Source organism: Corylus avellana, chromosome 4, assembly GCF_965113065.1.
Source record: "Corylus avellana chromosome 4, dhCorAvel1.hap1.2, whole genome shotgun sequence".
In the NCBI taxonomy this organism is placed as follows: domain Eukaryota; kingdom Viridiplantae; phylum Streptophyta; class Magnoliopsida; order Fagales; family Betulaceae; genus Corylus; species Corylus avellana.
In genome coordinates this window covers 2,217,077-2,244,059 of record NC_142493.1, presented here as the reverse complement: position 1 = coordinate 2,244,059, position 26,983 = coordinate 2,217,077, and the positions used below count along the sequence as shown (strand labels likewise).

At 35.1% G+C, this 26,983-nt stretch overlaps 3 protein-coding genes and 1 pseudogene across 4 annotated transcripts; all 4 read left to right on the top strand.

Annotated features, from left to right (window-relative positions):
• The first annotated feature begins 1,508 nt into the window (after positions 1-1,508).
• CYP707A4 (cytochrome P450, family 707, subfamily A, polypeptide 4) lies at positions 1,509-4,571 on the top strand. The gene is made up of 9 exons (XM_059591103.2): positions 1,509-1,737; positions 1,820-2,144; positions 2,307-2,456; positions 2,556-2,807; positions 2,894-2,983; positions 3,076-3,154; positions 3,408-3,514; positions 3,649-3,767; positions 4,005-4,571. The coding sequence occupies exons 1-9, from the start codon at positions 1,538-1,540 to the stop codon at positions 4,147-4,149; spliced, it is 1,467 nt and encodes a 488-aa protein (XP_059447086.2). The 5' UTR covers positions 1,509-1,537; the 3' UTR covers positions 4,150-4,571.
• A 5,536-nt stretch (positions 4,572-10,107) lies between these two features.
• Positions 10,108-16,421, top strand: LOH2 (LAG1 homolog 2). The gene is made up of 6 exons (XM_059590979.2): positions 10,108-10,321; positions 11,568-11,776; positions 12,434-12,589; positions 14,828-15,013; positions 15,103-15,281; positions 16,054-16,421. The coding sequence occupies exons 1-6, from the start codon at positions 10,205-10,207 to the stop codon at positions 16,071-16,073; spliced, it is 867 nt and encodes a 288-aa protein (XP_059446962.2). The 5' UTR covers positions 10,108-10,204; the 3' UTR covers positions 16,074-16,421.
• A 1,106-nt stretch (positions 16,422-17,527) lies between these two features.
• On the top strand, positions 17,528-20,467 carry LOC132179742 (alpha-amylase-like). The gene is made up of 4 exons (XM_088515375.1): positions 17,528-17,960; positions 18,086-18,215; positions 18,926-19,719; positions 20,087-20,467. Exons 1-4 carry the CDS (start codon positions 17,871-17,873, stop codon positions 20,351-20,353), a joined length of 1,281 nt encoding a protein of 426 aa, XP_088371501.1. The 5' UTR covers positions 17,528-17,870; the 3' UTR covers positions 20,354-20,467.
• Positions 20,468-23,035: 2,568 nt separating this feature from the next.
• LOC132179743 (alpha-amylase-like) lies at positions 23,036-25,891 on the top strand (annotated as a pseudogene). Its single transcript, XR_015911870.1, has 4 exons — positions 23,036-23,120; positions 23,581-23,710; positions 24,376-25,156; positions 25,513-25,891. The product of XR_015911870.1 is annotated as an alpha-amylase-like (transcript).
• Positions 25,892-26,983: the final 1,092 nt, after the last annotated feature.

Genomic DNA, 26,983 nt, shown 5'->3' with positions numbered 1-26,983 from the left:
TAGATTAATTATTGAGTTGACCCACCAATAACTGGTCAAGTTGTTGACACCATTGCAATTTGATGCCATTCTACTTTGTAAATTTAGATTTAATAACTAGGAAACTTCATTTAAATGGGGACAAAAATCAAAGTCAGTGGTTTCATTGTTAATTTCTTTTTTGGAAATAAAAACCCCCAATCAACATCACTCATCTTCAAATTGAAGGACCACTTAATTCCTTGCTACTACTATTTTATTATAGAATTGAAGGACCACTCCGATAAAAGCATATGCTTATTTTGAGAAAATTCAAACAAATGTATTTAGTCTCATAGACCACTGGCCTTATTAAAAATAAAATAAAATGAGTGTCCGTGCGGCCACCCTTCGTGGAGGAGAGGGGTGGCAGCCTCGATCTACTTACAGTGGCCGGCCACTCTAAGTTAGTTTATATTCTTACAAAAGTTAAGCATGGGTTTTTCCAAATATTCTTATAATAAAATAAGAAAATATTTTTATTACAAATATTTTATATTTTTGATTTATTTGTTAATATATATGTAAAATGAACAAAATAATAATTCAAACTCAATATAGAAAACAACAATACATGCAGTCGTTGACAAAGATGGGTAGCGCAATCCTATCAAAGACTTTAATTAGCTAGTTGATGGCCGGTGTGCCTTTATTTTTTTTTCCCTCAATGCTGACAATTTTTATTTTTTCATTTACCTCTTTATGACGGCTAAGGTTAAGTACTAGTACTCACTTCTGTTGGGTAAATTCCGAACCGATCATGCAAAGCATCAGAATTAAGGGTCGGATAGGACTCAATGGCCCTGTGTGTCAATGGCCATGGAACGGAACTGTTCCAGGGCCGGTACTGTAGCCTTTTTTTTGGAATAAGTGTTTGAATGGTTTTAGTGAAAATGTTTTGTGGAGAAAAGTGAAAAAATATATTTTATATGGAAAAATGTAAAAAATTTGTTTTGTAGTGATTTTTTTATTTAAATAATAATAATAAAAATTATTGATGTGGTATAAAAAGTAGAGATGTTGTGATTAATTTTGAGGTGAAATTTTTTTTTTTTGGGATTGAGGGAGGCCCTGGTACCGTTCCAGGGCCATTGGCAAACAGGGCCAATCTTTGCTGGAGGGCGTGACCTTAAGAATTTATTTATAGTACTTAAGAAAATTCAAACCTTAAATTTGATGAAAATGTCATCAAGACCAAAACTCTTATCATTCTTGAGCCACGTCTTGGGTTGAATTATCTTTTTCGAACCTTTGAATATTACTCTAGAAGTGAAGCCTTTTGAGTCTATCTCTCATAATCGCATGAATAGTTTGTAGTAATTAATCACTCCCATTTACAAATCCTAATTATTCGGCAAATCTCTTCACTCAAAAAAAAAAAAAAAAAAAAAAAGAAGAAGAAAGATTTCTCCTTCAGTACTTCTCCCTCAACCCACTATATAAACAATCGACTACTTTCACTCAAAGGCCACATATATGCTACTGCAAGATCGAATTGAAGAAGCTAGAATTTGTATATATGGACACTGTTTGTATTCTAATATACATGATTCTCTTTCTCACTACTCTTTTCTCATATCCCTCCATAAAGAAACAAAAGAAGAAACCTGAAAGTGCAGCTGAGCTTCCTCCAGGCTCATTAGGGTGGCCTTATATTGGAGAAACTCTCCTTCTCTACTCTCAAGACCCAAACGTCTTCTTTGCTTCTAAGCAAAAAAGGTGCGGCTTAAAATCTGCTTAATTAATGTTATGTTAATTATTTCTGTCATCTCTAAAATCTGTTGTTGTTGTTGTTGTTTAGATATGGAGAAATATTCAAAACCCACATACTTGGCTGCCCATGTGTTGTGCTGGCTAGCCCTGAAGCTGCCCGATTTGTGCTAGTGACTCATGCTAATTTGTTCAAGCCTACGTACCCCAAGAGTAAAGAGAGGATGATTGGCCCTTCTGCTCTCTTTTTCCACCAAGGAGACTATCACACCAAACTCAGGAAGCTGGTTCAAGGCTCTTTGTCCCCCGAGACAATCCGGAAACTTGTTACCGATATCGAAGCCATCGCCATTTCCGCCTTGGAGTCATGGGCCGGCACTCAAGTGGCCGTCAATACCTTTCACGAGATGAAGAAGGTTCGTTCTGTTAAAGTTGTTTAATAGATTACTATACGACTATTGTATAGTAATCGACGTCATCACTTTTCATTTCAATTAAATATTTCATATAAGTTAAAATACAACTTTTTTGGATATTGTTTTTCTAATATATGCATATCTCTCCTTGATCCTCCACAGCTCTCTTTCGATGTGGGAATTCTTTCTATCTTCGGTCAGTTGGAAGGAAAATATAGAGAAAAGTTGAAGGAGAATTACTGCATAGTAGATAACGGTTACAATTCTTTTCCAATAAACCTACCTGGCACTGCATATTCTAAGGCACTCTTGGTAATAATTAAGCAGCATATATTCTTATTTCTTAATATATTAATCTGACTTCTCTTTCCCCCTACTGATCGATCATCAATCATGAATTCTTGATTGAAGGCAAGGAAAAGGCTAAGTGAGATTGTGAGTGAGATAATTTGTGGAAGGGAGGAGAAGAAACTACTGCAGAAGGATCTCTTGGGGTATTTGATGAACTCCAGGGGTGAAAGGGGGCAAACAGCTTTAACCAAGCATCAAATCGCCGACAACATCATCGGAGTATTGTTTGCTGCTCAAGACACAACAGCTAGTGTCCTGACATGGATCCTCAAATACCTCCATGATGACCATAAACTTCTTGAAGCTGTAAAGGCAAGAAAATTCTACAATCTTCAAGCAAATTATGTTATATTAATTTAAGGACTAGATAAAGAAACTTTGATTACTTTTCACTGCAGGCTGAGCAAAATGCAATATATGAAGCGAATGATGGAGGGAAGAAGCCCTTGACATGGGCTCAGACTAGGAATATGCCACTTACATATAGGGTATGTGCTATACTACACATGATCTGGGGAATAATTTCAAGAAAGTATGACTTCTTAATTAATTAACAGGTGGGTATATTTTTAACTTTCAGGTTATATTAGAGAGCTTGAGGATGGCCAACATCATATCTTTCACCTTTAGGGAAGCAGCGGTTGATGTAGAGTACAAGGGTGAGGATTGAAAAGGAACCATCCCGACAATTCAAATTTACTGAAATTCGTGCACCAATAAAGGACTTCTGAACGACTTAAAATATACAGAGTTCATGTGTTAAGAACAAGTCAAGACCTTAATAAACTGCTCGAATTTTAATAAAATTTAAATACAATTTAATTATAATTAAGGAATCTCTATCGGAATCAGAAGCAGTAAGATTTTCTATCTTTGACAAGGATTTCCTTTAATGTTATTGTCTTGCTACAGGATATCTCATTCCAAAAGGGTGGAAAGTACTGCCACTGTTCAGGAATATTCATCATAATCCAGAATATTTCCCAGATCCTCAAAAGTTTGATACATCTAGATTTGAGGTATATTTATATATATATATTATATATATAGTCAAATACTACGTAATCAGTTCTAATTAAGTATTTGTTTAAATTCTCTCAGGAGTTTATTTATTTATTTATTTTTGTTGTGACTTGTGGGTACATGGACTTAGGTAGCTCCAAAACCCAATACTTTCATGCCATTTGGCAACGGAGGGCACTCTTGTCCCGGCAACGAGCTTGCCAAGCTAGAGATGCTCATTTTGATCCACCATCTAGTAACCAAGTTCAGGTACAGTAAAATTAAACTTAATTTAACTCAATATATTAAATACTAATTAAATAATTAATTAATTTTTTTTTATTATTAATTTAAAATTTTGAAATAATTAATTATTTAACATAATTTTAAATTCGACATGCATCGACATTGATTTATCGCTTGTTCGACATGTCTTTTGATTGCTACATAATATTAATTAATTAACAAGGCTGTGTTTTGTTGGTGTTTGATGATTTTTGATTGCAGGTGGGAGGTGGTGGGATCTCAAAGTGGGATTCAGTATTGCCCTTTCCCAGTCCCTAAGCATGGACTCCCAGCCAAATTTTGGAAAGAGCCCAATAGTCCAAGCAAGATGTTGTGTGTCCCTAGTTATCTAAATCAAATTGGATAGAGATTTTAATTAAGTAATTTTGATGGGCGGATTGTTAGTAATTCGGCTGGTAAATGTAAGAGAGTCTTTATGAAATTTACTTGTCTAATAGGTCTCTAGACTCTGGTAGCTCGACCACCCCTCTGTTCAAAGGGTGGGCCCATAAAAACTGTCTCACATTTGTTGTCTAGATTACCAACAAATTAGGAATGAGATCCAATTAAACCTCCTATTTTACAATGGAGGTTTCTATCTAAGATGTCTCTCATGTGATATCTTATTTCCATTTGGACTCTAATGTGATTTAATTAGAACTAGCTATGAATTGGTAATTTGGATGTGACTATGTATGACAAAAGAGAGAATTTCACTGGGAAACTTTTTCTCTCTAATCTATGATCTCTTTCTATTGTTTCTCTAATATATATTGTACTCTTAGAATTCGGCTTTCATGTGAATAATATATAATAATATATTATTATTATTATTATTATTATTATTATTATTATCATTTCTTCTTCTTCGTCCAATAACAAGGGTCTAATGTGACAAAATGGGTCACTTTCCGTCATCTTTTCAAGAATTATTCTCAATTCATCTTGGTCTCACCCTTTGCTTAACAACTCCTCCTCCCCCCCTGCCCCCACACACAAAAATCATTCTTGTATGATCTTAAACATATACGTTAATAAGTAATGCCCAACATATAAAATATTTAATTAAAATAAGAGGTGAATTACATAAACAAAATTCAAATTCATGATGTATATTTTAATTCAATGCTAAATAATGTAATTAATACTTTAACACTTGCACGTTTCTTGACAAAAAAAAAAATCCAACTAGAAACCTAAATAGGCAGTATGCTGATCTGCTCGAGCGGGCCTCGACGGGTGCTCGAGCCATCGCTGGAGCCAAGTTGACACAGAACACTCCACTTGAGCACCCCTCAGGCTGATTCGCAGCAATTCGGCCAAGAGGGAAGAGTAGGCATCAACCAAATCGATCACTCGACATGATTTTATTATCATAATATTTGTTTCCTAAACTAGATTTCCACGTGATATGTATTATAAAACTCTCTTTTAGTTGTTTATTTTCCTTTTTAGTTTTGAAACCTTTTGTATTAATATATAAGGCTACAGCATGCAGTGTACAACATGATGAACATTCACGTTTGAATGATCTTGAGTTTTTTGATGTCAAGAAGTTGATGTTTCTGTTCTGTTCGATCTTGTTCTTCCCTATCCGCTACGTTAGGTACATGTCGCTTCACGTGGGGTTCACCACAGATGGTCACCAATGAGCCACGTGTTATCAATTTAATTAGCAGCGTAGAAAATAAAAACAAGGGTTGCCCTTGGCTGGAGGGCACCCAACCCCCACGAAGGCAAAGTGACTGGGCGAGGGACCCATAAACACGTACAAAATCTTGTATTGAAAGAACCAACCTCTTTGGTTGTGGATTTTGAAGCGTGGTGGAATGGCCAAACTTCTTCTGTGTGGGGCAAATTGGAAATGGCAATGTGTGGTAATCGATAATCCAAAGTACACCAATCTTTTGTCTCGATGATTCCAACCAACATCCCCTAGGACCCCTACTGTTTGAATCCTTATCGGAAGCAAAAAGTTAGGAGTAATAATTTAGGGCGAGTGTCAGGTTTTTTGAATTGTGTCATAGATATGGATATAAAATTATATAAGTCATCGGATATATTCTACTTTATTTAATTAAACAGATAAAATTCTTCATTCTAACCCACTAATTTAGTATTTGATTCATGTTAGGTTCAAGGGTTGTGTAAAAAAATTGGTAGCCCTAATGTCGTGTGTCATATTCGAGGTATAGATATAAGACTATATAAGTCAACTATAATCCGACCAATTTAATTAAACAGGTTATGTTTCTCAACCCTAATTTATAAATTTTGTGTTGGGTTCGTAACGGATTTACATGTCGGGTCAAAAATTGCCAACCTTATGAAAAATGAAAATGGAAAACGTAATGCAAAAATATGGGAAGCGAGAGACTTGGTGAAGTTTGACATGAAAGAATTTGTGAATTTTCTTGCCAGAATAATAAAACCTGACCGTATTCTAGTTTAATTTCGTTTTATGTATAACACTAGGGTGTTAAGTGAGCGAATCCCTAGCGAGCGAGCTTGGGCTCAGTTCGATTATTAAATGAGGCGTTTTGTGAACACAAATATTGGCTCGAATATTAAACGAAGTAAGTTCGACTTGACTCAGTTAAGCTCGTAAGCAGCTTGTATAAGGCTCGAATTGATAGTTGTTCACATAATTACTCATATTAATATTATATATATATTTTTTCTTTCTTTCTAATAGCATCATTTTATAATAAAATGATGCATATCCTCTATCTTCGAAACCAAGTACCTTGCTGTATTGACTTAGGCTCCATATTCGGCTAGCAAAGGCTAAGCAAATGGTTATATGCAAGCTGACTTCTTGAGCTATTTAAGAGTACTTGAAATTTAAATTTATAATAAAAAAAATTAAATTAAATTAAATATAAGAGCCAGCTCGCAATGCTCGACTTATTATAAACTCAAGGTCGAGCTTGATTTTTTTGGCTCATCCTTGAACTTGGTTCGAGCTCGAGTGAAATATAAACAAGCCAAGCCCAAACAAGAGAAGTTCGCTCATGTTCGACTCGTTTACACCCCTATTAACATAGTCAAACATCAAATTAGGTTCAAACTTTATTGTATTTTGGAAACAAATTTGTTGTAGTTGGATGCATACCAATTGAATAAAATTAGTGGGGATAAATATAATTTTATAGAAAAACAACTAACTTTATTTTAAAGATTAAACTAATCTAAAACAGTAAATTAAATCATTTAAATAATATTCTTTTTCTTTTTTTTTTTTTTCTTTTTTTTTGAGCTGGAGGGTATAATAGAAGCATGAGATCATAAAGAAACTAACTTTGATAGTTTAACAAAAAGTTATAACAGGAGCAGTTACGTAAAAGGAATGGGCAGTTTGAGAGGATATTGCAAAAATTTTAAGTATGTAAAATTTTGCAGATAAGGTAATAATTAAGGGGCAAAATGCAATTTCCCTTTAAAAGAAGTAAACCCTTCAACAATAATGAGAAGTTAATAGTAGCACATAACAGGCCCGGATTGTAGGAGATCCAATAGAATAAGTTCGGATTAAAGATGGAAACGGGGTTGGGTTTGGGTCGAGAAAGTCCTCACTCGGTCCAAACCCGACTAAGACCACTTACTCCCAATGTGAGCAAACCCAAATCCAAGTTCATAACATGTTCCTACAAACCCAACCCATTTAAGTCTGGAGCACCTGAAGCTTTGCCAACCAGACTCATCAATAATCGTTTTCAATTTGGAATATAGTTCCAAGCATTACCCAGAAACTACAGTTTCATTTTACAATTATTTCACTCAATTGACGTGACATGGTCATAAGTCTATATATATATATATGGGATGATCCAAAAATTGATTGACACTGTCTTTCCTTTCGGCCTTCTCCTATAGATTTAAACTCAAGCTTTAATATTCTAACACTCTCAATGCGTGATGAAAACTCACAACAATGAATAAAAATATGCTAAAAATAATAGCTCCTTTTGAGTAGGAGAGACCACGTTACCACAATACTCCAATTAAAACTACTTGGACTTGGACTTAGCCTAAAGGCTTAAGAAGATAACGTGAATAATAGAGATACATTTGAATTCATGACTTTTAGTTTAATACTAAGCTAAATCACCACTCATTTTTAAAGCATCTCCAGCAAATGCTTTAAAGTTCATCTCCCATATCCCCTCCCATGATAAACTTATATGGACCCCAAGCACCAAGAGGGCCTCCTCTACCCACTCCTACAAAATTCTCTAATCTCTTTCCTCATCCAATCCTCTCACAGAACAGGATTGGAGGAATCTTTGGAAGCTGAAAATCTATCTATTGTGCAAAAACACGATCATAATTACGCTTAAATAAGGCGAGAACAATCACACTCAGAATAACATCAAAATTTAAGTTGTTCTCTTAATATGAGGTATGTCTACTGGCGGAGGGAATCACGAAGAAATTCACTATGAAAAATAGAGTACAAAGAATATAGTAGAAAGAAAATCATTCAGACCAAAAACTTCAATGTACACAAATCTCACTATTACACAATAGAGATTATTCCCTAATTAAAGAGAATACAAGAGATAGGAATACAAACTCTTATTCATTTGCTAGGATACGATGATGGCCAATCTCTTCTATTTTTCTCTCTTCCACGATGTTGAAAAATCAAAAGAAGCTGCATCACAATTTGCATTGACTTCCAGCAGTCCACCTTGACGTGCAGCTCTGTTTCATGTATTTTACAAAGGTTGAATATGAGGCTTTATATATGGTCAAAGAGAAGTTCTAGGGAGCTAAGCAAATGAATCTAGAAATTTTTTTAAATTGACGTAGCAGACCATGAGTGGCAGACAAGGGAGAAAGAATTGTATTTTTTTAATTTAAAAACCCTTGCTACGTCAGTTTGAAAATTTTCTTTAGTTCATTTGTTTGGTTCTTTAACATTTCTCATGGCCAAAAGTCGGTGCATTCCTCTCCCATTTTCCACTTCTATTTTCCAAGGACTAGTAAAAGCAATGGACCCTACACCATCAAGGCACCCACGTCAACACCATCAAAGATTGAAACTCTTCACACGAAAACCCATTTGGAATTTATTTTTTTTTATTTTTTATTTTTTCTATTCAATGTTGGAGAGGAGGAAATGGAAATTATATGAAAATAAACAAAAAGGTGACACAGTTTTCCAAAGAACCGTTGGGAATGGGTCAAATATATGACTTAGTCCATTAAATGAACTTAAATCACCAAAAGAGACCATAATATAAGGCAAAGTTCTGTAATTTGGAATTGCATTCCCACTTCTAGCACTATTTCTCATTTCTTTCCTTTAGACAATGTCCAAGATGCTTTTTTTTTGTCTCCATTGCAATTCATCGATTGAGATCTAATAAGGGCATCTCTTTTTTGTCCCCTTTAGATACCCTAAAGCTTTGATGGGTTGTCCATTGAAAAATCCTTATGGTTCTCTCTTTTCACATTTCAAAATTACAATTGGATTTATGGGTTATATAGGTTCCACACATGAACTCTACAAATCTAGTGATAATTTTAAAAAGTGAAAAAAAAAATAGAAGAAGAACCAAGAGAAGACGTATAACACATTTCCTGTCCATTGCGTATTGGATCAAAAACATCATGAGTCCTTTGCTTCACTCAACATTGAACAGGCCTTTGCTTCACTCAAAATTGAGGAGGCTTCTCATTATCACTTCCAACTTTTTGCCTCCAATGCTTTGGATATGATATGGTTCACTATGAATGAGATTATTCATGATAATTTCACCACCAACACTTTTACCATTTCAGTAATTTTTTATTGACAGTAAATATAAGAGAATTGTTATAAGATTCACTTGTCCTAATAAATAGGTGAGTTATCTGAGAACCGCTCAAACGGGTAGGCCTATAAATTTGTTTCTTTCATTTAATTCGGAAAACAAAAATTGTTTGGCATCTCTGTACTTTGTACCAAGGGAGCTTCGCTAGAAACCTCCTAATTCATTTCAAACAAGTCCAGAGAAGTAAACTAATTACTGTGAGTCCCACCAAAACCCGTTGCGTAAAAATGTAAAATAGCATTTGCAAAGAAGCAATTCCAAGATTGAATAAGAAGAGAAAAAAGAAAAAAGAAAAGAAAACGCTATTAAAGAAAGAATAAACGTCGCAACAAGATCTCAACCTCCACTGCTCTCATTTCCGTTACCACCACCTCCTCTCTCTCTCTCTCTCTCTCTCTCTCTGTGTCGCTCAATTACCAAAAGCCTCTCAAAATATCTCTTCTCTGTGCAAATTAGGGCAAGAATTTTGGATCTCACTGGCTGTCCAGTGGGAGCTAATTGCATCCAATTCTCGCATTTCGGTGGCTGGAATCATAGGCGTCGCTGGTGATTGATTCGCCGATTGATGCTTCTCTGCGAAAATCTTGTTCTCACGCTCGCATGGAACCGTTCTGGAGCTACAAAGGCGCGCCTCACCCGTTGCATTTCGTCGTCTCTATCTACTTCGCTGTCGGCTTCCTCGTCGCGAGGTTCTTCTTTGACAAATTCATCTTTCGCGTAAGGTTCTTGCTCTATATCTGTTTTGAGCTTCATGTCTTGTGTTCGATTTATTTGATTTCAGGAAAGATGAATAAGCTGAGAATTGTGCTGCATTAGGTTTAGTTGAGTGGATATGTTCTTGATTTTTCTTCGGTTCCAAGTACTTAGTTGCATAATATTCAATTTGGAATTGTTTCTTAGTTTTTATCAGCGAAGAATGAGAGCGTTTAGTTGCTGAAGCTTATTTGAATGCATGCTTATAAGCATGTATGTGCTACTCAAGGACTTTGAGATTTTAGTTTGTCTCTATAATCATTAAGAAGGTGAAGTAAATAAATGTTAACCAAGAATGGTTGAAGTCCATGAAATCTAATGATGAAAGAATTTGTACTATAATACAGCGCCATCAATTTGACTAAAGTTTCTTTGTCACTATCAATTTGAATTAAGCTTAGGAGCTTAGCCCTGGCAACTAATCAAGAAAGGAAGAAGTAAAGAATTTGCTGTGCTTTATGTTCAGTTGATGTGCATTCAATTTCTCCATATGAATGATTGTCAATGACAGAGAGCAATAGTAACTTGTGACTGTTGTGATAATAGAATATCAAAGTTTCTGGGATTAGGTGTTCCCCTTAAAAGCACCACGTTACTTCATGATGATGATATTCCGTGCTTCAGTTGTTGCATTGGAAACTTTTAGAAAGCTCAGCTTGCAAAATGAGTATTTTGTTGCTGAATTTTTCCATTATATGCCCATTTATTTCTTATTTTAACAGTTCACCTTCTACATAATGTTAATATGTGTACTTGAATTTTCACAAAACACAAACTGCATACTTTCCCTCTCTTGCTATTTTCTCTCTACATCTTCACTTACACATCCATGTCATAAGATGTTTTGCTCATGAGCATATGTGTGTTCACGAGTAATTCTAGAAGTCTCTCTTGAATCCCTCCAAGAATGATGTGACTATTAAAATCATCATTTGATCAAAATCTAATAATTATCAATCACAAGCCCAATGATGATTTTCATAGTCACATCATTCTTAGAAGGACTCAAGAAGGACACAGGAGGGACTTGTAGCATTACTCTGTGTTCACTGATGTGATAACTTTTTTTGAAGTCTCATGTTTCTTTTTTTTTTTTTTTTTGTTAATGCCAAATCTCCAGTGAAACTCCCTTTGTGATAAAATAGTAGCTCTGTTGTCAATAATTTCAAATTAATATTATTTTAGTTGTTCTTTTTGTATTTTCTTTCAGAGGTTGTCCATCTGGTTGTTGAGTAATGGAGCTGTTCCATTGAAGATTGATAAAGCAACACAGGGAAAGATTGTAAAATGCTCGGAGTCAATGTGGAAGCTAGCATACTATGCCACTGTTGAAGCATATATTATCAGAATTACATTCCAAGAGCAATGGTTCAGGGATACGAAAGGATACTTTAGAGGCTGGCCAAATCAAGAGCTGCTGTGAGTAATTCCCATGCTTGGACTTTTAATGCAATGGGTCTTATTCTTTTTGTTATTGATTAAGTTGCTAGTATTTTGTAAAACAAGAGAAAAGCATTGTCTAAACTCATGTTGGTATGTCTCTGCTTTCCGAAAGTATACCATGGCATTGCAATTTGCATAAGAGGCTTATTTTTTCAGGCATTTTTTATGTAATTGTAAGTGAAGAGGGCCAAATTGGTGCAGGTTCCTTGAGAGGGAACTAAACAATTTATGAAATGAAAATTCTCATGCAACTTTTTTAGAATGGTTAGAGTTATATATATGGTGGCATTGAAGGGATGATGACCCAGCTGTGCATATAATAGTTGAAACTACAGTTTTTCAGTCGTCTCATCCCTCTGAGATATATTTTTATGGTATAAATATACGTTGTTTTTACTTATCAAAAATATATATATATATATATATATATATATACACGTTGTTTTTCATAAATGTGTGGACAAGATGGAAGATGGTAGGGGTACTTGATAGGTTTGTGATCAGGATATCTGTTTGCAGCAACTTGAGTATTTAAAATATTTTCTCTAGTATGGCTCTAAACATATTTGAGATATGCAGTCAAAATTAGTCGGCATAAACTGTCAGAACTGACCATTTCATTTCTCATGTCAGGCTTCCCCTAAAGCTTTACTACATGTGCCAATGTGGATTCTACATCTATAGCATTGTTGCCCTCCTTACATGGGAGACTCGAAGGAAGGATTTCTCAGTGATGATGTCTCATCATGTAATTACTGTTGCCTTGATTGGGTACTCATATATTACAAGGTATTATTTCATTTTTTGTCCACATACTTTGCAGTCAGTACTGCACGACATAAATTTGATTTTTTTTGTTGTTCTTCCATTTGTGCTGGATCTCTTGTAGTGTTCTTTTATATCCCATTTGTTGGCATAGAGCTGTCTTGATTTCTATTAATTTTACTGGCACACAAGCAGCTGTGTTTGTAAAGGTGTTCTGGATTAACTTTCCCTCACCTTTATTGTCGATTTGGAAACTAGAAACTCAGGATGATGTCTTTGGAATTTGTAGTTTTTGATTAGTGACAAATTAATTGGAAATATATATTGTTAAACAATGGGCTTTTGCTTCATTTTGAGACGGAAGCTTGGCTGATACACGATCTAATTGAATATGAATATTTTAATTATGTGATGATGAAATATAATTATTGATATGTTATATTAACACCAAAGGACTTTTGCTTATCAGATTCATTGTTCTTAACACGAACGTTTAGATAATCTAATCTTTGTAGTTTGTATATACTAATTAACTATATATGTCTCGGTGGTTAGCTCTTGGTCTTTTACACACACACACACACACACGCAGACAAACATAAGTAGTATATAGTTGTTGTATACGTCATGTTTCCTCAAGTTGGGTGGACTGTTTCTTAAGTGATAATGAATAGATTTTTGGACCATTTAGCAATAAGCATAGTTTTCCTGTCCAGTACAAAGATAAAATCAAGGGTCAAATACATTTTTAGTACTTGTGGTTTGTCTCGAAATCAAATAGCCGCCTCGGTTTACAAAAGTGTCATGAATGGTACCTATGGACATCTTATAAACGTAGTTGGTATTTCTATCCGAAAACTTAATGGCTCGCCATGTCTAACCTATCAGCAACTGCCACGTTAGTCAAAACATAGAAGGGCATTGTAGAGATACATTGAGCTATCCATGCCGTCATTTTCCCCCGAATTCACATCTCGTCAACAGATACAATAGGAAATATCAATTAACATGATGATGTAAGCCTTCTCTAGGTCCAATTTGCAGAGGACACCTGGATCCCCTGATCTAATTTTACTGTTGAGGCATTCCTTTGCAATAAGAACTTAGTATAAAGTTTGTCTCCCCCTAATAAAGTCATTCTGAGACCTGGAAATAACCTTCTCCGACACCGATTTCTGCTTGTGAGCTTGGACTTTAGAGATAATTTTATAGATACCGCCCACAAGATTGATAGGGCGAGGATCCTTAATATCCACCGGACAATAAAAGTGGCATTGAGGCTCCTTTCAAACTTGCCTCAAGCATGAAATTCATGAAAGATATTCATGACGTCTCTTTTAGAACCTTCTAACAAAACTGAAAAACCATTAGAGCCTGGGTCCTTATTGGCTATTGCTGCTTAGAGTTTTCAACACCTCAAAAACCTCACTATTCTCAAAGGTTCTTTCCAACCACATAGCCTCTTCAGCACCAACAGAATTAAAAGAAAGACCATCCAGTTTAGGCTTCTGGGGAGATTCGCTGTAACAATGCAAGTAATTTAGCCTAATCCTGTTATTGCAATACTGTCTGTCATTCTGTTGACTCTACTGTGACAAACCAGCCTGAGTATGCTGTTCCTTACATATCTGTTTATCCATGTTCTTGGAATTGCATAAACTATTTTCATTTTTTTTTTGACAGTTTTTATTCTGTGTTTGTGACATTTGTTGTTCGTGGAACTATATTCCTGGTTTTAGTTACTTGCATCTTTCTGATAGTTAGTTAGTTGTTTGCTAGGCAGCATAGCCGCTTGTCAGTTGCTGTGCTTTATAAAGTACATCCATGCTCAACTCTTTCTTTTTGTTGTAGTATTTGCTCAACTCTTTCTTTTTGGTTTTACATTCATGTCCCATCTTGATATTGCTAATGTAACATCACATTAAGAAAAAAACTTATGTGGCTGTTGTGCTGAACTAAAACTATGCAACATCAAGGATTCTCTGGTTGGTTCTTTCCGGAGAATCTATGTACTTGGGTTGCGCTTTTTAATAAATTTTCGATTAGTTTTAAAAAGAAAATGTGCATAGGTCTACATCAATAAAGTGTTCATGGAAGTGAAGGATTAAAATTGAAAACTCTTAGGGCTTGAAGGTTATGTACTGCTATTTTTGCTTTGTGATTTTCATATAAGAGTAGGTCGGTGTAAGTACGCAATATTTATATCAATTTTAACATGCAAATATCAAGTGAGAGAACAGCTTTTAAATTTTCCATTTACAGCTTTTTTCGGATTGGCTCGATTGTCCTTGCCCTGCATGACGCGAGTGATGTATTCATGGAAACTGCTAAGCTTTTTAAATATTCTGAGAAGGAGCTTGCTGCAAGTGTCTTCTTTGGATTCTTCGCCATTTCATGGCTCATTCTGCGGCTAATATTCTTTCCTTTTTGGGTTATAAAAGCATCAAGGTTTGCCCTCTTGGTAAATGATTTTATTTCACTATATTTGGCTTTGGTGGTCCTTTTACTTATCTGTTTTTACTATTGGCATTTCCCAGCTGTGATATGGTTGAATTCTTGAATCTAGCGGAGGTGTATCCTACATTCCTGTACTATTTTTTCAACACAATGTTGCTGATGTTACTTGTGTTTCACATATACTGGTGGGTACTTATATGCTCAATGATCCAGAGACAGTTGAAAAATAGAGGAAAAGTTGGAGAAGATATAAGATCTGGTAAGCCATTCACTTCTTTCCTATTATCATTTAGTCGCACCAGCTTGTTTTTATAATAATTTTTTTTACTGGTTATCAGGAAAGAAAAAGCATTGAACAGATCTTTTTGTTATGTCTGGAATCTGCTATAACCAGTTATGCCAAGGCCTTTGGTCTAAATCTCTCTCTCACAAACACACCCACTTCGATTCAAAAAGGTTAACGTGTATACCAGAGTAAAAAATGTTTAAGGAAGAAATCGTCAATCCAGTGTTTAGACACTTCAGACGAATACCTATATGGTACCCATAAAAAATGAAGTTCTCATTCTACAAGTCTCATTTGTTACATTGAGGATACCCATTACCTCAATAAAATTTTCTGCCTCTGCTTTATAGTTATAGGGTATTTTGATTGTGATTGTTGAAGAAACTCTTAGTGCTTTCATGTTTGTATAACGATGACTATTTGACATATTAAAAGGAATTGGGATGGGGCAATGGCTTTCCTGCATCCTACAATATAAGTCTGTTTTTTTCTTCTTTTTTTACCATAATTGGATCTGGTTACCTCCGTCCTCTACTATATATTAATGATTCCAGGAAGCCACTAAGAAATTTAGCTGGTGATATCTCTTCCATGATGTGTTGAGTTCTTGAATTATGAAAAACTGCATGCATTTTAGAGCAGAAAAGGCGACATTATCCATTATGTATTATTTCCTTTATAATCTAAAGTAGCATTTTTATTTTTTATTTTCTCACTTGAGAGTTATTATCTCCATTTAATACAGATTCAGAGGACGATGAATAGGTGGAAGATTTTTATCAAGTTTTCATGCTCTCATTGATGATGTAGCCCCCAGGGTATTACTTTCGACGTGTTTGTAGGTTTGTCTCTGATCTCAATCGGTCATCACCAATTGTACCAATTGGAGGGGGTTGGCACCTTTATTTGATTTCTAATTTTTCATCGATTCTTGGGGGTAGAGATGAGGAGGTAGGACCATTAAGCATATCTCTTCCAGATATCTTTTTGTGTATAAACAATAGGCTATTCCTGTATAATTGTTTTTTTCTGGATAATGTTTTGTTTTGATTAGTCCTTAAACGCATAAATGAAGAAGATCCAAAAAGAAGAAAAAAGTAGAGTTTTTTTTTTTTCCTTCCTTTTTGTGGGTATTGCCCCAATATTTTATCGAGTAATGCTAGAAACATGGAGTGATTGAGGTTGTAGTGCCAATCAAATTTTATTTTTTCTTTTCTTTTTTTCCTTCTAATTTAACATGGAGTGATTGGTATTGCCTCATCATCAAGATGGATGGTGGTAGGATAAAAGCGTGGTTTTTGCATTACTGTTTTGAAAACGTGCAACCTGATCTTGTTGCTGTTCAAGAACTTGCATGATCATGATGGGTATTTTCCCAAAGGATCTCATTACTGTTTGGACCTTGTACTTGCCTTCACTTTTTCCTTGAATGTTAAGATGATTGATTTTTACTCCCAATGGCAACAACTGTAACTGTCTTGATCCAAATTTTCCTTTGGTTTCTTAGAAGGGGGTTTATTATACACAGTAAATTTTCATGCAAAATTATACCTAATATACCATGTTTGCTTGTGTTTTTGTTTTCTGTTCGATACATTAACAAACAACTAAAAACACAAAATGCTTCTAAAAATACAAAATTTTCTACTTCCCGGCTCCTATAAAAGCCACGGTCCACAGTAATTTAAACAGAGATTGAGCTTCACTTCTACGAGGAACGGTTACTCTAAACTTCCTTAGGCCCAAATATAATATAATTCTTCTGTCCAGTTTAGTACTTGCAGAATTCATCAACTTGCATTTGAAAATAAGAAAGAAGGAAATTGCCCCGTACCTGATTTTGAGATTTTACTCCTTTAAAAAAAAAAAAAAAAAAAAAAAAAACTAAAAAAAAAAAAAAGAAGATATCCCAGTACTAGGTGGTGACTGGTGACCGCACGAGTCAACCCATTGTTCCTTCCATTGAATGTGGATGGAGGTGAGGGCGGCTGCGGAAGAGGAGGTGGAGCCACCCCTCCACAATATGATGGTATGACTTTTCTTAATACACGTGGTTAAATTTCATTGGTTTGATGTGAAGAAGAGAAAAATTGACGGAAGAATATTTTTGCCAGAGTCAAAACTGAGATATTTCTTACCAAAAAAAAAAGCTGAGATATTTTATTATCATAAGTTCATAACTCTTGAAAGATGGGGAGAATTTTTTTTTTTCTCCCTCATGAAAATGACACTTTTAGCCCGTTTCCCCTTCCATTATACGACGAGTTCGAGAAAGTTTGGAATTTCACTTGGATGGAAGATCACATATCGAGTAATAACAACAACATAAACACGTAGCATGTTGGATTAAAAAAAGAAGCTTCTGGGTCAACGATTTAAGGGGATAGTAGCAGTGCAATCTACGCTAGTTGACTTTAGCATCATTCTCCGTTGAAAAAGAAGTGGAAATGTCCGGCAATTTGAAAAATTCAGCCATAGAGGCCAATGAAGCCAGAGTAATATAATATTATATAACACACTTTTCCAGTCAGTAGCATGTTCATCTGATAAGGAGTGAGCAAGATGAAGATGGGAATCACAATTTGTCTCTACTATCTCCTCCTCTTGGTCACTCTCATACCCAACTTCACAGCTTCTCAAGTTCTGTTTCAGGTATGAATGTTATGTTATGACACATGCATGCATGATATTTGTATACATAACATATCTTCTCTCACCCTTTTTTTTTGCAAAACAAAGTATATGAATTTTCTTTCTGGGCTTTCGGTGGTTTTCAGGGATACAACTGGGAATCATGGAAGAAGGACGGAGGATGGTACAACTTCTTAATAACCAAGGTTCCTGAACTGGCCGATGCTGGGATTACTCATGTTTGGCTTCCTCCCCCTTCTCAGTCTCATTCTGATGGTATATATGCCTCTACCAAACTCATCACTATACATGTACATAATCTCAATTGATTTTTGTTGGGTTATTTTTTTTTTTTTTTAGCCTCGTTATTTGAATTTGGCTGTTTAATTTGCTTATGGCGTCTCTTCATTTTAGCTGAACCTATAGGTCATGTTTCTTCTCATCCAATTGTGTTAGTATTTCAATTTAAAGCCAAGTTATATTTATTGCAATATAGCTATATGAACAAATGATTAGTGGGTTGTAGGAATGTTTCATTCGTTATGTGTGATTGAGGTGAAGATTGAAGAAAAAAATATTTCTCTGCAGTTTTATCAAGTAAAACATTAAATTTTGTTTTGTTGGAAAGTTGGAGTTGTTTAAATGTAGAAGGTGCTTGGAATTAAGATTTGCATACAGGAAGATTTGTGTTATAAAATGGCGTCCCTGTCCAAAGTGAAGTGAATTGCCCATATATAAAATTCTTTGGCCCTATTGAACCTCTAACAGATAGCAGTTAGTAGTTATAATTTTCATATAGTTTTTAGCAGTACACCTGTTTGAGGTTAATTCTAAATGTGTTTACTTCTTCTCAAGGTTTTTTTTAACGTTAGAATGTGTTGTGGGATGGATGGTATAGGGTCTTTTTAGGCTTTATCAGTATGAACTATAGCACATATATATTGATGGGATCTTTGCCAATAATTGTTTCCTTACTTTCTCTCAAGGCCCTCAAGGGTACTTACCGGGAAGGCTCTACGATCTCAATGCATCAAAGTATGGAAACCATGATGAACTGAAGAAGCTGATAAAAGCCTTCCAAGACAAGGGGGTCAAGTGCATATCAGACATGGTCATAAACCACAGATCTGCAGAGAAGCAAGATAGTAGTGGAGCGTGGACCATTTTCGAAGGAGGGACACCGGATAATCGCCTTGACTGGGACCGATCTTTCATTTGTAAAAATGACAAACCTATTTCTGGCACAGGAAAACTCGACACGGGAACTGATTTTGACTTAGCGCCGGATATTGACCACACAAACCCACGAGTCCGAAGAGAGCTATCAAATTGGATGAACTGGCTAAAGACCGAAATTGGGTTTACCGGGTGGCGACTTGATTTTGCCCTGGGATTTTCCCCAGCTATTACTAAGATGTATATGGAAAATACTACGCCAAATTTTGCAGTAGGTGAAATATGGCCTAAATTTACTATTGACACCCTGGATGCTCATCGACGCCAGATTGTGAAATGGATAGAGGATGCTGGAGGACATGTCACTGCTTTTGATTTTACAACAAAAGGGGTACTTCAAACTGCATTAGTGCAGGGAGAGCTGTGGCGGTTGAATTTCTCAAATGGAGGTGCTCCTGGAGTGATTGGCTTGAAGCCAGGAAATGCTGTAACTTTCATAGACAATCATGATACAGGTTCCACCCAAAGGGTGTGGCCATTCCAAGATGACAAAGTCATGCAGGGATATGTTTACATTCTCACTCATCCAGGGATCCCATCAGTAGTAAGTTCTTTGAAACTCGATCTAATTTCTCGCTAGACGATTGGCGTTATAATGTTATTTTCATGAGGCTCTCTTAAATGAACAAATAGTAGATCAAGCAAAACAATGGCCTTTAGAGCAGATAACTGTTTGTTGACAACAATTTCTTCAATTGCTTCTGCTGTTCATTTCATGCAGTAAGCAAAAGGTTTAAAAACATGAAAACTGATGAAACAGGCTAAAATTACAACTTAGCAGGTCCAATTTCCATTGCTGTCTCATCAAATCAGTGTGGAGTGAAACAATTAGTCTTTAATTGACAAGGAATTCTTTCATGCTCTTGTTTGTATTAGGTGAATTAATGTAAATCTTTTTTATTTGGTGACAGTTTTATGATCACTTCTTTGACTTCTTTGCCGGGAGTCTCAAAAGTCCGATCTCTCAACTCATTGCAATCCGATCCAGAAATGGGATCAAACCCACCAGTTCCTTGCGAATTCTAGCTGCAGAAACGGGTCTCTATGTAGCTGCTATAGACGAGAAGATCATTGCCAAGATTGGTCCAAGATTAGACAAAGTTGCAGAACTCATCCCTCCTACTTTCCAAGTTGTTCTTTCTGGTGAAAACTATGCTGTGTGGGAGAAAAAGGCATAGGGAATATAATTAGTAATCATTTTAAATGAAATGAAGTAAACAAGGGATACTATGAAGCCTTTGTAATAAAATGTTGTATCATTGCTGATGAAAGTTAAGCCAAAATAAACCTTCATTTTATCCAGTTTTCTTCACTATTTTGTATTAAAATGTCTAGTTTTCTATTTTCGAGGCAAAAATATTAACAAATAACTTAAAATACAAAACACTTAAAAATATAAATTAGTGTTAACTTTTATATTATATCAAAACATTTGTTTCAAACCAAAACCAAAAAACACCCATACAAAACACGCCTGGATCTCGTTTGATGTTGTATAAATATGGTAGGTGCCAAGTGACATAATATTTAAAATTACAAATATAGATTAGATAAAAAAAACAAATTACAAATTGCAAATTATATTTGTAACTCAATGTCACTGTGTCACATGACATGTATAGTGGGTACATGACGCATCAAACGAGAGTCACATGATACTAATTAATTGGTATGACAGAGGCATACCGTTAGCTAATGAACAATAAATTGAAGGAGGGACTTATTTGAAATCACACAAAATTGTGAAGACCTAATTATTGAAATTAAAAAAAAAAACCATAAAAATCTACACACTAGATTGGATTTTTCCCTACATACAATTCCCAGGGCAGTCGACTTGTTCAAACTTCCCTTTTCTACGGGGACTTTAAGCAGCCGTTCAATGGCAAATTCAAGTTGCATGGCGACATTAATTTCTGGCCGGCAATTTGCATAACAGCAGTTTCCCAGCAAATCCTTGAACCCAGAAGCTTGTTTTTTTTTTTTTTTTTTCAAGCAAAATTCTACGTATTTTTGTTATTACTTTATGACATTGATGTGATCTTCAAATTCCAACTTTGTCGTACTCATGTATAAAGGAAGGGTCAAGGGGATATGGGCTAAAAGTTATTTTTTTTAAAAGAAAAAAATAATTTGGAAACTTCACTCGATTTTGCAATCACAACTTCGAAATTTAAAAATTTGCATTGTCGGCATCCCATGTAAGGGGGCATTTTAAGTATTTCAAGCTCATAATATTTATGTGGAGATGAATCATGAAAACCACTCGCCCAAACATGAATTCTAAAACAAATTTGGTTTCTTGAGAATATAATCAACTCTCCCAAACATGTTTTCTTAATTCTATTTAATGTTTTTCAAACTATCTAAACATAATTTCAAAAGTTTCTTCCTTTTTTTTTTTTCCTTCAAATTTTTTGAAAAAAATAAAAAATAAAAAATAAACAAACACGAATACAACAAAATAAACTTTCAAACAAAGCCCAAAGCATCGAACAATAACTTTGGTAAAGAAGTTGGAACAAGTCTATACCATTATACCATTAACTAAAGTGGTATTAATTGATTGATCTGATGTGACATACTATTAATTAATTAGACAGTAAAAAAAAAAAAAAAAAAGATTGAGGACCCAATTGTTGAAATTGAAAACCTAAGGACTAATTTAAAATTGCATAAAAACCTATGCACTAATTTTAATTTTATCCTTTATATAATTCTCGCTTAGATAGGTGTAGCGACAAAAACCTATCAGAGAAAAACTTGAGCATTTAATTGGCATACATGCCAATGAAGTCAAAGTAAATCACGCCCTCTTTTACTGAATAAAATCCTCTCCAGTTCAAAATGGATCAAAAAATATTTAGTTTATCGCTAGAATTTCTTCTTAGAAATCCTAAAGCCACAAATAGGATATATGTCCTCTAACTAAAAATAATAATAAAATATTATTTTATATTTAAATAAAAATAAAAAATAAAATTATAAAATATTAAGGAGTGACTAGCCACCCCATTGGAGGTGGCCGAACCACCCCCAAGGGCCAAATGATTTTTTTATTTTTTATTTTTTTAAGATTTGGCCCTAGGGGGTGGCCAGCCACCCCCAAGGGCCATGGGGTGGCTTCGGCCACCCTAGACCGGCCGTCTAGGGTGGCCGAAGCCACTCCAACGGCCAACAACCTCTTAATATTTTTATAATTTTGTTTTTTATTTTTATTTAAATTTAAAATAATATTTTATTATTATTTTTGGTTAGTGGACATGTGTCATATTTGTGGCTTTAAAATTTCTAAGAAGAAATCTTAGTCATGAACTGAATATTCTCCAATCCATTTTAGACTGGAGAGGATCCTATTCCCTCCTTTGCATGGAACAAGACCCTATCATATCCAGTTAATTATAATTAAAGGGTATTTTTGTCTATTTACTTTTTGAGTAGACAAAAATACCTATCTACTATAACTAACTAGATATTCTTTAATTCTTTCAAACTGGAGAGGATCTTACTTTTCTTTGCGTGGAATGGCATCCTCTCTATTTGAAGAAAATAGAGAGGATCTGGTTAGGCAAAACAAGAGACTAAAATGGTCCTTACATTAGAGTATCCAGCTAGACAAAACAAGAGAATAAAATAGTTTTGCATCCTCTCCATTTCGGATCCTTTTGGCCTTTGCCATTGATAACACAAACAGACAGCATTGCCGAACTTGCACAAACAGTCAACGAATGGCGTGCAGGACTTAAACACTTTTCCAGTCAATAACAATGAGTACTGAGCAACTAGCCTCGAATCTTGATTGCCTATAAATTCAATTGAAAGGCTTCTGATAAAATGCACAACCTACATTGCATAACAAGATGAAGATGGGAATCACAAATTGTCTATCTCCTCCTCTTTGTCACTCTCATACCCAAATTCACAGCTTCTCAAGTTCTCTTTCAGGTATCAATAGCACGTAGTGTTATAATATAAATTAAATTATTCAATTTATCATTTTGTATAAGTTTTAAGTTCTTTTTCAAGTATCAATGACACGTGCTATTAGAATATAAATTAAATGATTCAATTTATTTTTTTATATAAGCTTTAACTTTTGAAATAAGTAATGGTTTCTGAAACATGCTATCAAAACATAGATTCAAACCCGACTCCATAAGGTTTTTTTAAAGATGATTTTTATAGACATGTCATTTATATATATATATATATATATATATATATATGAAAGTTTAAGACTTTTTCTGGTTTTATTTTACATAAATATATGTATGTATTTAGGTATTTATTTATAACCCCACACAAAAAAGCCTGATTCTGTCTCTGTCTCTGTCTGTCTCTGTCTCTCACCCTCTTTTTTGCACAACAAAGTAAATGAATTTTCTGGGCTTTTGGTGGTGGTCAGGGGTACAACTGGCAGTCATGGACGAAGGAAGGAGGATGGTACAACTTCTTCATAAACAAAGTTCCTGATGTGGCCGATGCTGGGATTACTCATGTTTGGCTCCCTCCACCTTCTCACTCTCATCCAGATGGTATGCCTCTACCAAACTCATCACTATACACATTATACATAATCTCCATTATTGATTGTAAACTTAGCTCCATATTTTGAATTTGGCAGTTTAATTTGTTCATGGTATTCTTCATTTGTTAAGTCTATTATTTCCTATCATCAGTTTTAACTTTAGAGATAAGTTGCGATTTAACATTGTATCAAAGCTAAAATCTTGAAATATTTACTTGTTGGGTCTCAAAGAGGAGTGTTAGAACTATATAGTTCATGTTTCTTCTCGTCAAATTGTGTTAGTTGTGTTTGTTCTTTTCCTGTCTATTTGCTTGTATTTCAATCTAAAGCCAAGTTATATTTATTGAAGACTTTGCAGAATAGGTATATGAGCAAATGATTAGTGGGAATTGGCTTCTTATTTAATTCTTTGGCCATATTGCACCTCTCCCAGCTAGCACGCACAAGTTATATTTTTCATTTAGTTTATAGCAGTCCACCTGTTTGAAGTTAATTCTGAATGTGTTTACTTCTTCTCAAGGTTTTTAACATTAGAATGTGTTGTGGGATGGATAGGATAGGGTCTTTAATTAGGCTTTAGCAGTAAGAACAATAGCACAATATATATGTTATATGTATTGTATTGATGGGATCTTTGCCAATATATGATTTGTTTCCTTAATTTCTCTCAAGGCCCTCAAGGGTACTTGCCGGGAAGGCTCTACGATCTGGATACAACAAAGTATGGAAACAAAGATGAACTGAAGAAGCTGATAAAAGCCTTCCAAGACAAGGGGGTCAAGTGCATATCAGACATAGTAATAAACCACAGAACTGCAGAGAAGGCAGATAGCAATGGGCTGATGACCATTTTCGAAGGAGGGACACCAGATGATCGCCTTGATTGGGACCGATCTTTCATTTGCGTAAATGACACACCAATTTCTGGCACAGGAAATCCTGACACCGGAACTGAATTTGGGGCTGCCCCGGATATTGACCACACAAACCCACGAGTCCAAAAAGAGCTATCAGATTGGATGAACTGGCTACAGACCGAAGTCGGGTTTGCTGGGTGGCGATTTGATTTTGGCCGGGGATATTCCCCAGCTATTACTAAGATGTATGTGGCAAATACTAAGCCAAATTTTGTAGTAAGTGAAATATGGTACTACCCTTCTACTGAAAAACAGGATGCTCTTCGACGCAAGACTGCGACATGGATAGAGGAGGCTGGAGGAGAAGTCCTAGCTTTTGATTTTCCGACAAAAGAGATACTTCAAGCTGCATTAGTGCAGGGGCAGCTGTCGTTGTTGAACGACTCAAATGGAGGTGCTCCCGGAGTGATTGGCTTGAAGCCAGGAAATGCTGTAACTTTCATTGACAATCATGATACAGGTAACCAAAATCTGTCGCAATTCCAAGGAGATAAAGTCATGCAGGGATTCTTACTCATCCAGGGATCCCATCAGTGGTAACTTCTTTGAAACTCGATCTAATTTCTCGCTTTAAGATTGGTGTTATTAATGTCATTTTCATGAGGCTCTCTTAAATGAACAAAAAGTAGATCAAGGAAGACAATGGCCTTTAGTGCAGATAACTGTTTATTGACAACAATTTCTTCAATTGCTTCTGCTGTTCATTTCATGCAGTAAGGAAAAGGTTAAAAAACATGAAAACTGTAAATTACAATTTAGCAGGTCCAATTTCCATTGCTGTCTCATCAAATCAGTGTGGAGTGAAACAATTAGTCTTTAATTGACAAGGAATTCTTTCATGCTCTTGTTTGTATTAGATGAATTAATGTAAATCTTTTTTATTTGGTGACAGTTTTATGATCACTTCTTTGACTTCTTTGCCGGGAGTCTCAAAAGTCCGATCTCTCAACTCATTGCAATCCGATCCAGAAATGGGATCAAACCCACCAGTTCCTTGCGAATTCTAGCTGCTGAAACGGGTCTCTATGTAGCTGCTATAGACGAGAAGGTTATTGCCAAGATTGGTCCAAGAGAAGACAAAGTTGCAGAACTCATCCCTCCTAATTTCCAAGTTGTTCTTTCTGGTGACCAGTATGCTGTGTGGGAGAAAAAAGCATAGGGTATTAATATTATTACTAATCATTTAAAATAAAAATGAGTAAACAAGGGATATTAATATGAAGCCTTTGTAATAAAATATATTGTATCATTGCTGATGAAAATTGGGCAAAATAAACCATCATTTTATCTAGTTTGCTTCTAAATGTCTAATGTTTGTATGGCAGTTTTTAATTTATGGACTTCAGCTTAAATTATCACTTATTCCAAAAGCTCATGTATGAGCTTAAACTCTACATCAACAAGTGAAATAGGAGTCAGAGTTCAAACTCATGATTTATGCTATGATATCATGTTAAATTACTAATTATCTCAAAAATTTAAATTTATAAGAAACGATAAATTTAAGTTAGAATAGGATCATACCCTGTTTGTTATGACACCCTACTTTGCGTATGGGTCAAACTCTACACGGAAAGTTTGCCTTGTTAAATCACCGGTCACAGTAAAATATTTAATTTAAATGAAAGAAAAAATTGAAAACAGGGTTTGAACTCAGAATTTTTGCTCTGTTATCATGTTAAATTATCGATTATCCTAAAAATTTAAAAGGTAAGAAATATCCATAAAAAGCCTCGATCCAAGCGGATGCGAATTATTCAAGTCATGAAACATCATCACTTTTTAAGGTCTGGAATTCACCTTTTGAGGGTTCCTAGCTAGAAGCCAGTTTTGATATTCTTTGGCAACTGATGCTGCTCTGCTGGAACAGTTTGGTAATCTATCTGTGGCCTACTTCTATTAAGGCATTTTTTTTATGTGCCTCTTTTTACAAGCTAAGCTTGATTAGTAGGAGCCCACTTTCCTACATTAGGTGTCATCAGATTCTTTTTTTTTTTGAAGGATGTCATCAGATTCTTGATTCTTTAATTAATGGCTACAATCTAAAACTCTTCTTTACTCAAAGCATCATATTAGTTGTTGTTCCCCATTAGGCTCCAACACTTCAAAGTTCAAAAAGCATGCCGACTTAATTCACATCTATGATTCCAAGTGTTGGTTCTTGAAAATATTCTGGTAACAAGCAAGCAATACACTTCAGCTTTGTTTGATATATGGTTGACAATTTTTTATTTTAGACACAATTTGCATACTTAACATGAATTCAATATAAATTTAGCAGGTTGCAGTTCAAGGATTTAACCCGTTTCAATTAAAAGAGTTAGATTATGGCTGATTTATATAATTTTATACCTAATGCTTCA